The sequence below is a fragment of the Ursus americanus genome, chromosome 2 (genome assembly GCF_024610735.1).
Source record: "Ursus americanus isolate L20-20 chromosome 2, mUrsAme1.1.p, whole genome shotgun sequence".
NCBI classification, from domain to species: Eukaryota; Metazoa; Chordata; class Mammalia; order Carnivora; family Ursidae; genus Ursus; species Ursus americanus.
Genome location: NC_142128.1, coordinates 72,331,426 through 72,345,748, shown reverse-complemented (window position 1 = coordinate 72,345,748; position 14,323 = coordinate 72,331,426). Strand labels below are relative to the sequence as shown.

Sequence of the window (14,323 nt, the reverse complement as noted above, 5' to 3'; positions counted from 1 at the left end):
CCAGATAACAAAATAAAATAATGTCATTTCTCCTTTACATATATACACAAGGAAGGGTATTTTTTTAAATTTCTTTATGCAAGCATCCCTGACTACTCCTGTAGATGATGATTGTAATTGAAGTGTCAACCTAATTAACAACTAAACTTTGAATAATGCTAATGAGAAATGAACACAGCATCAGAGGAAAGACCAGCTCTACAGGTGATAAACCTTCACAGTAGTGACATTTTCCAGTGTAAAGTCACAGTTACTGTGATCTGATCAAAGAAAGAGACCCCCATTGGGTCCAATTATAACCACAGTTTTGAAAAAATTATTGAGTTATAATGTTCATAATCTATGCAGAAAGGCCTTTGCAGTATAGGTCTTCTCCCCATAGCTGTGATCTTTTCAATTTATATCCAAGCTCCATAGATTCAGATAAAAGTTTGGAGCCTAATTCATTTAGCCCACAAAGTGCATAAATCTGGATTCATTTAAGAGGAAGTTTTTATTATTAAAATCTAAACTCAATAAATGCACATTTTTAGGTAACCCACATATTCAAACAATATAGCTAAATGATGCAAAACCAAATCTTATGATTTAATGTCTTTTATTTTAAAGTTTGTAATAATGTTATTTTTTAAGTTTCAAATGTCTTTAATGAAAACCAATAGGAATGAATATCAATACATGTTATTTAATAACTGCTCCCTTCAAAAAAGGCTTATGATGGAAGGAATATGTCTTTCCATGTATTATAAAAAGTAAATGGTTGGGTTATTTTTAATTTACTTTTGTAAATAAAAAACATATTTTAAAATGTCATGCCTTACTTATATCTTTGCAAAAGAAAATTCCTCAAAGTGTATTTTTCTATAAAACATGAAATTGATAATCAGTTCTCCACAAATGGAGTATTCTTAGGACAATCACAATACACACTCACAGAGAATGGAGGCAAGTCAAACCAGATCTTAGCCTTCTCCACCCCAAGTCCTTAGATGCTGAATTCAGCACTGCTTAAGCTACCCAGGATATTAATCATATTGCCACAAGCCCTTCCTAACCAAGCTGTAAATATGGGGCCTTCACCTCCAAAATTCAATGTAGTTCCTGAGCTCCCTCAGGAGCTCTGCAGAAAACAGGAAAGAAAAAGAAAACACTTGTTCTAGAACCATGTTGTCCAATATAGTAGCCACTTGAAATGTGATTAGTCCAAATGGGGATTTGCTTTAAGTGTAAAATATACACTGGATTTTGAAGACTTAATATCTCCCAAAAGGTAAAATATCTCATTAATAATTTTTATATTGGTTTCATAAAAAACAGTATTTTGAATATTTGGTTAAATAAAATGTATTAAAATTAATTCACCTATTTTTTTACTTTCAATACGGCTACCAGAAAATTTTAAATTGCATATGTGGCTCACATTTCCATTGAACAGTACTATTCTACATGAGCATACTATCTAATGTGAGATGTGAGAGACTAAAACATTGCCTGGTAAGAAATATGGTTACATTGTTCCTTTGCCTATTTCTACATTACTTCAACCTTTACAAACTGCTTGAAGAGGTTTTCCTTGACCTACTCTAGGTGGGCTTTGACTGTCAGTACGCAAATCTGAAGGTGTTCCTATTTTTCAGAGACCAACAGGGCAGGTGAGTTAAATGTTTCTTGGATGCACAAATGAATGCTCAAAAATAGCTTGTAAAAATGAAATATAGTTTTTAAAATCGGTTTTAGACAGAAAGATATGACTCTAATATAAAGTGACTGTGTCAACCTTGCTGTTTCCCTGTCCTTTAAATCGCTGGAGTAAATTATCACCAGTTACCAATGCCCTTTGAAGGGCTAATTAGCTTTTAGCAGTTTTTATCTACAAAAATGGTGATGTCTCTTCGTACTTTTTAAATATTTGGTCTGGAAAATAACATTTCCTGGTTTAATTTCCAAACTTCTAAATTTAGTTACGAAATAAACGTACACTTTCCCCAAAATCGTAAAGTTTATATTCACATGTAACCCTGAACTCAGAAGAGCATTTAGAACTTTAGTCACCTGGCTATTATCACACAATCCCATTATGTGACACTGAAAAAGTATCAATTGTTTTCTCTTTTTATTCTTAAGAAAGTAAGCAAGCCTCAATCTCCAATGGCTAAAGACTACTTCAAAACTGACATCCGATTTTATTATGATACTCTTTATTTTGTAAACAAATTATCTTTTTAAGTCCAATTAGGTATATTAAACCAAAAAAAAGTTAAACAGTGAAAAGAACTGCAGAAATAAACATCATTTCCCGGCTCTTATCAAATGTTTAAATTCCTTTCATACACTGAGAATTCAGGCTTCTAAGCAGCCATCCACAGGAGGAATTATAACCTGGGTTTAGCACAGTGGGAGTTCACTGCAACATGAATAATATTACCACCAATTCTCCACTTTTACCCTCTTAACACTAAAGTGACTATGAATAAAAGTGGGGAATTACATAAGTAAACATAACAAACAGGTATAAATTAAAAGAGTGCAAGCCATGTGCACACAGTCGGAGTAATGAAGTAATTATGCCAACCGGGAGTTAGGAAGGGAGAGCATATTATTAAACGAGCTGAGTTTTTCAGAGAAGTGACAGATTTTTCTCCTGACTTTTAGATGTGTCTTTTCAGGAAACATAAATTAACCCCTATACCCAGAAATTTTAATTTTGCTTTTTAGGATCACAAAGATAAACATCAGGGTAAAGAGCTGAAGGTAAAGATAAATGTCCAGAAATAATATTTAGATAACCTACACAACCCTAAAATACCCCATGATATTTTTAAATATCTCCTTTTGTGTAACTACAGTGTACTGGAGAATCCACATACATTTAGAAAAGTTAGAGCTTCAAATAATTATCTGCTTTAGAAAAAAGTTACAAAGATAAAATGTTTTATTCTTCTTTGAAACGTGTATGGTCATCACATGAATCAGATATTAAATCCCTACATTTCTTTAATCCTTCTAAATTTTCAGGGTTTTTTTAGAAACAAAATAAACCCCACCCTCTTAATATAATTTTCTAGTGAGCTTCTACTTAAGGATAAAAACAGTAGCCATATCAAATGAAAAGCACAGGATATACTTGTGGAGGGTATCATTACCTTGTCTCTGTATGCTTAAATTACCTATCAAAACCTAATTAATATAAGATCGGTTCTAACTATTTTCCTTTCAGAGGCCATTATAAAATTAAGACAACCAAACTGCTCTTATCCCCATCTCAAGCCCAATGTCAGGCCAGAGTCTCTAGTATCAATGTCAACTTCTATTCATCCAGTTGCTCAAAGAGGAATCTTACAGGTCTTCCTCAACACTTCACCCTTCTCATCTCCCACATGCAATACGTACCAAGCACTGTCAGTCAGAACTCTGATGGAGATTCAAATCTGTTCACTTTTCTCTACATACCTTCCACTATCAAGTTGGAGCAACTAGCATGTCTACCTAGACTACTGTAAATGGTCTCAACATACCTTCTTGCTTCATTCCTTATACCCAGTAATCTTCAGGACCCAGACCCAAGATGATATTTTTCAAAGTCAAAGTAGATCATACTATTTCTCTGCTAAAAATCTCCAATGAATTTCCAATAAAGTCCAAATGTCCCTAACAAGAGCTACAGATCTTTTATGATTGCACTGCCTATCTCTACAACCTCATCTTGTATAACTTTCTCTTTTGTTCATCTCACTACAGTTATACAAGACTTCTTCCCATTTCTTGAATTTGCCAACCTCTTCCCCACAGTAGAACCTTTGTACAGGCTATTGCTCCTCCTCTCACTTTGCACGTGGTTTACTCATACTTATCATTCAGGCCAATTCTGGAAACACATGTTTTGACACATTGAGATCAGCTGGACCACAAATGGCTGATCTGAGTTTTTTGACTGATAAGAATGATATCTCAGTTTGGCTAAAATCATTTTCATTTCAGCTTATTTATGGCAGAGATGACTGCTAGTCCACCAACATCCACTCTCCCTTTCTTTGGTAACAGAAATCCTAAGTTTTGACTAGTGCTTGCTCAACCTATCTATGTTGTCCCGGCTATTTTCCAACATGCCTCATGACTTGGTGTGGCCATGTGGTTGGGTTCAGATTACTGGAATGAGAGCAGTGTATTATGGCTTCTTGTTCACTCAGCTCCTAGCATAATACAGGCATTATAGTAGGTGCTTGATAAATATTTGAATGAATGAATGAATGAATGAATGAGTGAATGAACAAATGAATTAGCAACCTGTCACACTTCTACATTAATTTCTCTAGTTCACTGGATTAGAATATCTATGATGGGGCTCAGGAACATAATTCATTTAAAAGTTCATGAAGTCATTATGATATCAACAAGATTTAGGAACCACTATTGTGACAGTGCACACAATATCACACATACAAAAAGTCTCTTGAAAGTGGAAAAGCCAAGAACTTAAAGGACTAGAAGCAAACTGGAAATTATCTTTAAAGCCAAAATCAAGGTCTTTACGTTTAAGTATGTATGTATATATGTATGTATGTATGTACATTTGTATGTATCTATGTATGTATTAGCAGTAAGAAGAGAGAGAGGCATGCTATTAAGATGATACAGGAAAAAAAAAAGACATTCAGAGAAAGGCTTGGTAATTTAGTTGGAAATGAAAACCCATGAGAAAGCCAAGGAACTTCATGAGCACTTAAAATCACTAAGAGGAACAAACTATAAATCAACTTTAAAATGGCAAAAGTACAGAGACATAAAGAAGGGAACTGCTAAAGCCTGATCACTGCAGTGGGAGGGATAGATTCTCTTACTCAGTCAGGAGAAAATAACAAAGACCTTTTAGAAGTTTGGAAGCCCAGTTAATTAAGGTTTTGAGTTTTGTTTTTTGTTTTCTTTTGCTTTTGTATTTAAAATTTAGATTAAAAAAATACACACCAAGAAAAAAGTACAAAAAATAGCAAAATCATAGTTTACTTACAAACAAGAACAACAAAAAACCTGTTATAAACAGTCACATCTCTGAAAATATTTAAAAGAACAGTGAGTTTCCACAGACACCCAAAGTAGTGTGCGGAGGCACAATGACAGCTATCAGCACATGGTCTCCCTTTCCAGAGAGGAAGTAAGTTACACTCACAACCAAAAAAGTATATGTTAAACATGCACCCAGGTTTCTTCTTTTCATTACTATAAAAGTCAGATGACAATATCCTTATAAAATGTTCTAAGTAATTCTAAACGGGGACTTTAAAAGCAACTTCTATTACAAAAGATAAAAGAAATGCAATTATGTTTCCCTTCGACCGTCATTTACTGAATGCCTACTATGTACAAAGCCCTGTGCTAAGGCTCTGTGGCAGGGGCAATGTGCATCAAGGTGCCTGAACTCTAACAGCTGGAGAGTGAGGAGAGAGCATGACTGCATTTCTCCAGGGGAAAACTGAAAGCAGTATTTGTCTCCTGAAATCTACTCTATAAAACAACAACAAAAAAAAGTTCTCTAAATTACTCTAGAATGTGAATGAATTTGGGTTATCTTTCTAACCTGGCAACTTCAGAAATTTGCTGGGGAATTTATTTACTGCTAAACATCATAAGGATTATAGCAGAGCTGTGGCAAACCTGGAACTAATATAATATTCTCTGGGGCCTTTTTTTTTTCTTTATAACATATATTATGACAATTTAACATATTAAACTTTCATGTTAGGTTAGAGGAAAGATACAAAGAATTAAACATATCTATTAACTATTCGCACAGTTGCAAGAGTTAAATTTGTTTCAATACTTTCATTTTTTTTTAAAAGCTGATTTAAGAAGATTCTCTGAAATAGCCAACTCTTTTCCAAACTTATTCCAAAATTAATTAATTCACTTGAATGCAGGGATCTTAAAACTTTACTTAAAGTAGGAGTTTTGGGGCTTTTCTCCAGGTCTTTAGGCTTTTAATTTAATGATTTTTGGTGATTCAGAGAATGTCTTGTCTTTTCATCGCACAATAAAACCATTAACCTTTCCTTCATGTGATACTCAAAAGTGTCACTATAAGACGCACAGTATTTTAGATGACCCCATTTTATAATATTTTTAATATTTTAGTAATTAAATATGCTTTATACAAACGTAGCTATCCTATAACATACCAGGGTCTATAGTGAATTGTACAATAATGCTTAAGTGTACTATATGTCCTATATACCCTCATAACAGAAAATTAAAAAATCATTTTCCAATAGCATGATATATAAGATGAAAATAAGTTTTTAAAACAGTGCTAACAATCCTATTTTAAATCAAATAGATCATACTGATATTTCTTCAGCAAGATTAGAACAGAGAGTAAGCCTCTATATTAAATTCTGAAACAGTTACTCATTACACTATATATCATGTTTATATGAGAGGGACCATGGTCTAGTGTTTGGGGCATAAGTATGAGAGGATCAATCTATATGAACTAAAGCTCTAGAAATACCATTAACAGTATACTTCCTGTGTTTTGATCTTCTTATCTAAAATAGGGATAAGTATATTGACCTAAGAGTATATTATTTTTTATAATCTAATGAGTTAAAATTATTTAAAGACAGTTAAGCAACATAGGCCAAAATTCACTTTCCTGGTAATGGATTTTTTAATGCACGTAACTTTTTCAGATGTCAATTCTAACCCGCTTTCATCTGTAAGAATTAGTTTATAATTGTTGTAACTTAATTTTCTCATGAAGAGATTTCCTAAATCTCATTATGATTCTAATTAGCTTAATTCTCTAACAAGTGAGTTATCCTATTTATTTTTGAAATAGTTAGCAATTCTCCAAATTCCTTTTATAAATATTAATGGTGATAAAAATTAAAATGAGCAGTACCTTAGAAATAGAACATTCTAAATTATTATGTAGTTGAAACTAAATTTGTATATATATTTGGAATGAGGAGATCTCAATAGTACATTTTCTTAGATTAAAATGAACTCACTTGAAATTTCAAATGTTGTATTTAATTCAACTGTTTCAATTTTCCCACACTTAAAAACATACCACAGTAACACTAAATTCAATTGATATTGTTACATAGTCCTAAAATTTATTTTTTATATAAAAACACTCAACCTACATGTTTGAAGGTATCTATATTTGACATAGCCCCTAAAAAATAAAATCACAATGCATTCAGACAGAAAACTACAAAAGTACATTTTAATGGATCTACTGCTTTTAAAAGATATTCCATGTAATAATCAATATCGTTAAAATCACTCTCAATAAAATTTGTTTTTTTTTTCTTTTAATGATCCAAATCTATAGTGAAATGATGAAATCGAAAAACAAGTGTTCTTGTCAGAAGACAGGAAGAGAGTTTTTTTCCTTCCCTTAAGGAAAACAAAGGATTCCTGAAAGCTTTGCCCTGATTTATTTTTCCAATTTTAAATACCTTAAGAGTAGCGGAACTGCTACTGGCATGGTAGTATTTCTAACAGTCAATAAATCTAAAATATTATGTGTGAATATTGGAATGAAGCCATTAAGAAGATTACAGCATGCAACACAGCAGAGGGTCCACAGGAAAAAAGAACTAGTAATTCAGGACAACTGTGACCACTGACCTTTGAACAGCCAAGACCACTGGTCAAGCTGACACAATAATAGAGTGCACATGCATAGAAAGTCATCTAGCCTGTAAGTATAATTTAAATGCTTTGCTGAATGATTTTAAAAGGCGCCCTTTTAAATATCAGTTAATTTATTAAATAACCAAACAATATCAGTATAATATTTTTCAGGATTCAAGTATATTTTATTAATTCAAATCACACACAAAGAATTCAGTAAGATCATTTGTAACTTTAACACATCTCATTTAAAACATTTATAATTAGAGAAAGTATGACATGATAACTTTATCATATCTCCTACAAAACTATATAAGAGAGAGCTTTTGGAAAACTGATGAAAAAGCTAAATTTATTAGAGAGGGGTTAAGCAAACAATCACCTAAAATATTTTTAGAAAATGATCATAACTTTAAAACCTCTCATACTTTCAGCAAACGGTCCCAGTTCTACCCCAGGGCTGTATCCACATATTCATCATTCAAATTTGTCTGTAAGTCTGTGGCCTTTAATTTCAAGCATACGTATAGTTATATCTACACCACCTAGCAGTGTGCCTTTTTATGATTTTTTAAATTTCAGTTATGTACAGTTAACTGTTACTTATAAATAAAGGAGATGGTCCCTCCTGTCATTTTACTAATTTAGGCTTTTTGTGAGTACTATTTAAGTTCTTCATATTTTAAAATAAATGTCTTAATATCAAACTAATTCTGAGAAAGTAGCACTTCTCATTTAAAAAGAATCACCCATCAAAAAAATTACTATTAAGGATTGTTTTTCTCAGAGAAATAAAATCAACCATCAATGAAACTGACTATAAAAATTTTTATGACACATAAAAGCTGATTCATTTCTCTTTTTTCTTTCTCTTCTTCTTTTTTGCTTTTTAAAGAAACAATCCTTTCTCCTAAGGGCATTACCAATAGGAAATGTACTGTACATAAAGACAATATTTGTAAAATTTGGGACTTTATTTCATAATTATTTTTCTATTCAATGAGGAATTCTTTGATGAATTTTAAAATTAATAACTAATCATTTCTAGCAGCTTCTGCAAAATTTTTATAATGAGGCAATCTAGTTATAATGAGCTAAAAAGATAATGTAATTCTTTACTGGACTGGGTTTGGATTTGTTCATACAGAGGATAAATTTTACTACAGTAAGATAAAGTAGTTCAATTTAATTTGCTTCAAGGTCAGCAAGTATTTTAGATTATTTATGGACATAAATAATCTGATTTTAACTTCAAAATCACATTTTTCCTATCACTAGCCATAAGAGCAATTAAAGCCAGTATTACTGTATTTTTTTGAATTTGAAATTTTTAAATTTACTTTTTCAAACTCCCTGATAATGATTTCAAAGTATTTGCAATATTGCAGAAAAATATATGATAGAGGATTTTCATTTCCAAATTTTACTATCCCTGAAAAAAACTGGATATTTTAGGAGAGTTATTTTTAACTTAGAACTATGTTATAAAGATATTTTTAAATAGTCATTAATACATATACAGAAACAGTACTAGTCTGCATTTTTGCCCTGTTCTAAGGAATATGAAGGCCAAAAAAATGCACTTTTGGTGACTAACATGAAATACAGAATATATCCTATTATAAGCTGCAGACACACACATGCGTGCACGCACACACACACACACACACACACACACACACACACACACACAAACACACACACACAAACCCTCTGCAAGATCAAAGACCAGAAGAGAACTGGCACTTAATTTATCAGCCTTTACAGACAAAAGACAGTTTTCGTCAATTCAAAAGGATCAGATGTCTTTTATGACAAACTGGGTTTGCAGTTTAATTTACAAATAGAATTCTAAGTAAGCAGTCTTTGCTCTGCCAAAGCAAATGACAAACAGTGTAGGTTTTCATTCTTGCGGCCCTCAGCAGGATAGAAAAGATTAAAATAAAACTGAAATAATTTAGAGAAAACAAATAAATGTTTCAGAAAGTTGAGGGAGATCAAAGCCAGAATTTTCTGACCCCAACTGTACAAGCATTTCTTATTATATTGACCAGTGCCATCAGATCATTAATTAAAAGGAAAAGCACTGGCAGGTGGCAGGGAAGCAAAAGCCGGTAATTGGCCCCCTTCTTCTCCTTGCCTTCAAAAACTCTCTCATTCTTTTGCAAGACATGCCACTAGGCAGACAGAAATGCCTACTTTGTAATATAATGATTAAGATGAGATGAAGAGACTTAGGTTTAAAGAAACTCTGCCTAATGAATGCATCTAGCTTTTTAATTATGATCCTACTTTTACAATAGGAATAGGATGTTCCATTCAACATCTCCTCAACTGCCAAAAGGTAGAAAATATTAAATATAGAATCTACACGGATTCCTCTCACACCCATGGACATACTCAGCCCTTTTATTTCAGATAGAAAACTGGGAAAAATAACTCTTGGTAATTCAAGGGCCCAGAAGAAAACATATATATAGGCAGATATATATATGTTCACCACAAAATAGCCTTCAGACTTACCACATCACTCGGTAGACTGTTCAAGTCATTAAACGGTGATTCTAAAGTGTTTGTGTCAACATTTAGCATAACCACATCCTCCAATGATTTATTTTTCACTCTCTGTTTAAAAAACACAATTATAAATAAACATCTTAGTATATTTTCCTTCCAAAACTATAATGAGCTTAGAAATGTAGAGAACATCACCTTAATGATAATTAGCCTTGGGAAAAGAAAAAAGGAAAATTCTATAAGAATATATACACAACTTTGCCTTAGGAGAAAGAAAGTCTGTCCATAACCATTCAAAAGACTGGGTAAAAAAAATATCCTTAAAATAGAATGTTTGCTCATCTAAACACATTGATTTAGTTTGGAGATAGTGAATATAATTTAACTACCAAAGAGATATTACACAAAAACTCACAGAATAGGCACAGCTACATTAAACCACAAAAATTTATAATTTTATCAACTGAATTTCAATCGTATGAAATTATGGCCAGTTCTATACCTATTCTTAGCATAAATCATATTGTAGGGCTAACATAAGCCAATAATTATAACATACTGTAAGTGAACTAAGTTTTAAATTAATAACATTTTCTCTATATTTTCATACCAATTCAGTGTAAGCTGATGATGAGGACTGTAAGTTGAATAAGAAAAATGATAAAGAGGACAGTAATAAGGAATTGTTAGTAATATTTATCACATGAATTTAATATAAAAGATCAAATTTAATAGCCTATCAGGATTAATTGTTTGACTTGTCTTATTTGTTTGACAATTTAGTCAAATGGTCAAATTATCTCAGTATGTGGACTAATGACAGTAAATTTTTCATCCAATTTTTTCATCCTTAAAGAAAGAAAATACTTATGGTTTATTTTTACTATTTAAACTAATATGTATACTTAAATCACATAAATCTATTTGCCTTATTTAAATGATAGCAAATGGTATTACTTTTTGATGCAAATAAATAAGGTGCTCATTAATGAAATATAGCTATCAGAATTCCATAAGTGTATAGGTCAACTGGCAATAAGTAAATTAATGTCAGTGTAGTATTTTTCTTCAGTATAGTATTTTTTAAAATGACATTCTAGAATAGCCATTTTTGAGAATGATTAAATACCTTAAATTTTAACTTGGCCAAACCAATTTTTTTTAAGTTGTTCAAAAATGAAATTTCCTTGCTCCATTTAAACTTCAAATTTCTGCGTTTTAGGTAGAATGTTAAATTTGCTAGGGAAATGGTGGTCTAGAGTAGGGAATTTGTATATGTTAAGAAAGCCACAGTATTTGTGTAAAATGTGAATTCTCAAGGGAACACACGATTTTAAAGATCCGTCTTGTAAAAGACATTGTAAGTACTCTAAAATAAGAGTCAGAGGATGGCTGTTTCTTAGAAATTAACAGAGAATCACCTACAATTGTGACTCTATTGATGAAACATTTATAAATAAACTTATTCCCTTTCCTTTCCATATGTACACATATATGCAAAAAAGGCTCACATACATAAATATGTAGTTATCTATAAATTAACCAAAGGATAAATACAAAAATAACTTATTTTACAAGGAAAAATACATTTATATTAATGTCATTCGGATGGGAAAGATGTGTCATAATTTTGATTTCCACATTCAATACTAAGTTGTCCCTTTTAACAGAAACTATAAAGATAATCCAGAAACCTAATGCATTTGTTAAAGGATGAAATAAGTTCCTCTAAATAACCTGGAATAGTAGTTATATGATGTCTAAATATTTTGTGATGACACAAATGTTAAACTCTGAGTAAAGAAGATTAATATTAACATGAAATGTGTACTTTTTTCCAAGTTGCACTTAGTTTAAAAAAGTCTGATAATAGCTGAATATTAAATTCTGTTCAAGGGACCATTCAATAAGAATGGAAAATGTATTAATTTCAAAAAATCAATACAATGAGACCCACTAAAATGAGAATGATTCTACATAAGCAACAAGGGAAATATAGTATGTAATTTAAAAAATTTTTTAATTTGGATTAATGTCAGTATTTTATCTATGTTTCCTTCCAAGTCAGGCTTTAACTATTTTCTAAACAGGAGTAAAACATCATACAGCATATAAAATGGTACCACTTTCTCTGTCTCATATTTTTATAGCTTATAAAATTCATCAGCTTGCTTGGATCGGGAAAGAGTAAGAAAAAGGAGAATTTGCTTTTTTCTTCAAAAATAACAAAATAGTATCAGGACAGAGACCGGAAGTCTTATGAAAGACAACAGTGGCAAGTTTTTCTCTCACATCCTCTCTATATAATAACCCATCTGGGCAATGTGACTACAAATGTGCATCATGTGTGTTATTGCAAGGAAATGACACAGTGGCAGTAGTCACATGTTCTTGTAAAACTGAGCCAACATTTTATTTAGAATTTTTTTGTGTATTTTAAAACACATAATACAATCCTTACATTTGTAGCCTCCACTAACTTATTTCTCATCATTTACAGGCCTTTGAGTTCATCCCTAAAGTTTAATTTTCAGGGAGAACGAAATGTCCTTATCCTTTATTTTGGAAGCAAATTTACATTTTAAAAAGACATTTCTAGCCATCTTTCACTCATGATTACATAAAAATAATTAAAAGAAAGATCTGAAAGGATATTAGTTTTACATCTTTGAACAATTATGTCTAGAAGTCTTTGTAAAACTGGTATGTTAAAACTGTTCTGACCAAGAGAGAGAATAGGGAATATTTTGATTCTTCCTAAAAAAAAAAAAAAAAAAAATCTATTGTAATTGCAGCTGAGCAAAATGTACAAAATTACTTAGTTTGGTCTCACATATAAAATATGTAAATAGATATATCCACATTTTAATTATAATACCATTAATATAAAATAAGAAAGCACAAAAGATCCAAAAAATCTGCCTATTAATGACATAGTAAGAATGGAATTGCAGGATGTGTATCATCTTCTAATAAATTAAGGAGAAAGTTACTAAATGGTATCCAATTGGTTTAAAGACATTCTTGAAGTTCCTACTATATTTTCTCATTCACTATTAAACCAAATAAACCAAATAGAACTGACTACAAAGACAGTTCAATAAGTCCAGAATATAAAAGGTACAGAGATTTCAGTCAATCTAATCATGGCTCTAAACAGTCTCATTTAATGATGAGCCAATTTAGAATTAGAATGGACCATTTCTCTAAGACAATACTGTAAGAAGTAAAAAATTATTAGATTTGCTCCTTAAAAAACACTGATTTTTTCCTATAGTATCCAATAAATATATAATAAGTGTGATCGAATATTTAAAACATGTACCCATTTCCATAATATTTTGGAAAAGCTGAATCGTCTGTTTTAAAAGTTGATATAGAACCTTGCAAAAAAATATATCCCATCAACAGGTACAATAAACAACGTTAAATATTTTTCATCTGTGCAAATAAACATATTATAAAAATTATATATTCTATTAGATACATTAAATACGAAGAGACATGTGCACTAATATCAAATTCAATTTGATGACTTCTTTGAAACCATACCAACCAACTGCTGTTAGATTTTATACAGTGAAAATACTGATGAATAAAATACCGGTTATATATTCCACAATCAAATAACAGACTAAATACCTATTCATTCATGTTTTCTTTTATGCAAACTGACCTTTCACTGCCAGTACCCTGTCATGTAAGAACAAGTTTTCTAAAAATTAATAAACATAAAGATTCATATGTTATCCAACTCAGACTTCAAAATTAAAAATAAATTAAGTCTACTAAAGAAATTCATTAAAATGTATTCTTTGCAAATAAAAAATGTTGCCCTAGCATTCTGCAAAAGGAGAAAATGACCAAAACCAGAGCATATGTAGAATTCTCTAACTCAGGAAGGACTACTATAGGAACATGACTTCTCCAGACATGATCCTCAGGAGTTTTAAAATAATCAACAGGATCTTCCTTGATCAGCAAAGGGAGGACTGATGGTGTATACGGTGACAACAACTAATGAGAAAACCAAATCTAACTCATTTAGGTTGTTGATTAGAAATTGGGTTAATGTACAATACACACAATCAGCAAAAGAAAGAAAGAAAGAAAGAAAGAAAGAAAGAAAGAAAGAAAGAAAGAAAGAAAGAAAGAAAGAAAGAAAACT

At 31.3% G+C, this 14,323-nt stretch overlaps 1 protein-coding gene across 2 annotated transcripts in view; it reads right to left on the bottom strand.

Annotated features, from left to right (window-relative positions):
* The window catches only part of DENND1B (DENN domain containing 1B), a 243,538-nt gene that overhangs the window by 76,237 nt on the left and 152,978 nt on the right, over nt 1-14,323 (bottom strand). For both annotated transcript variants that reach the window (XM_045787733.2, XM_045787734.2), the window contains one exon: nt 10,162-10,263. In XM_045787733.2, the coding sequence (XP_045643689.1) occupies nt 10,162-10,263 (102 nt within the window). The remainder of the gene's footprint in view (nt 1-10,161; nt 10,264-14,323) is intronic.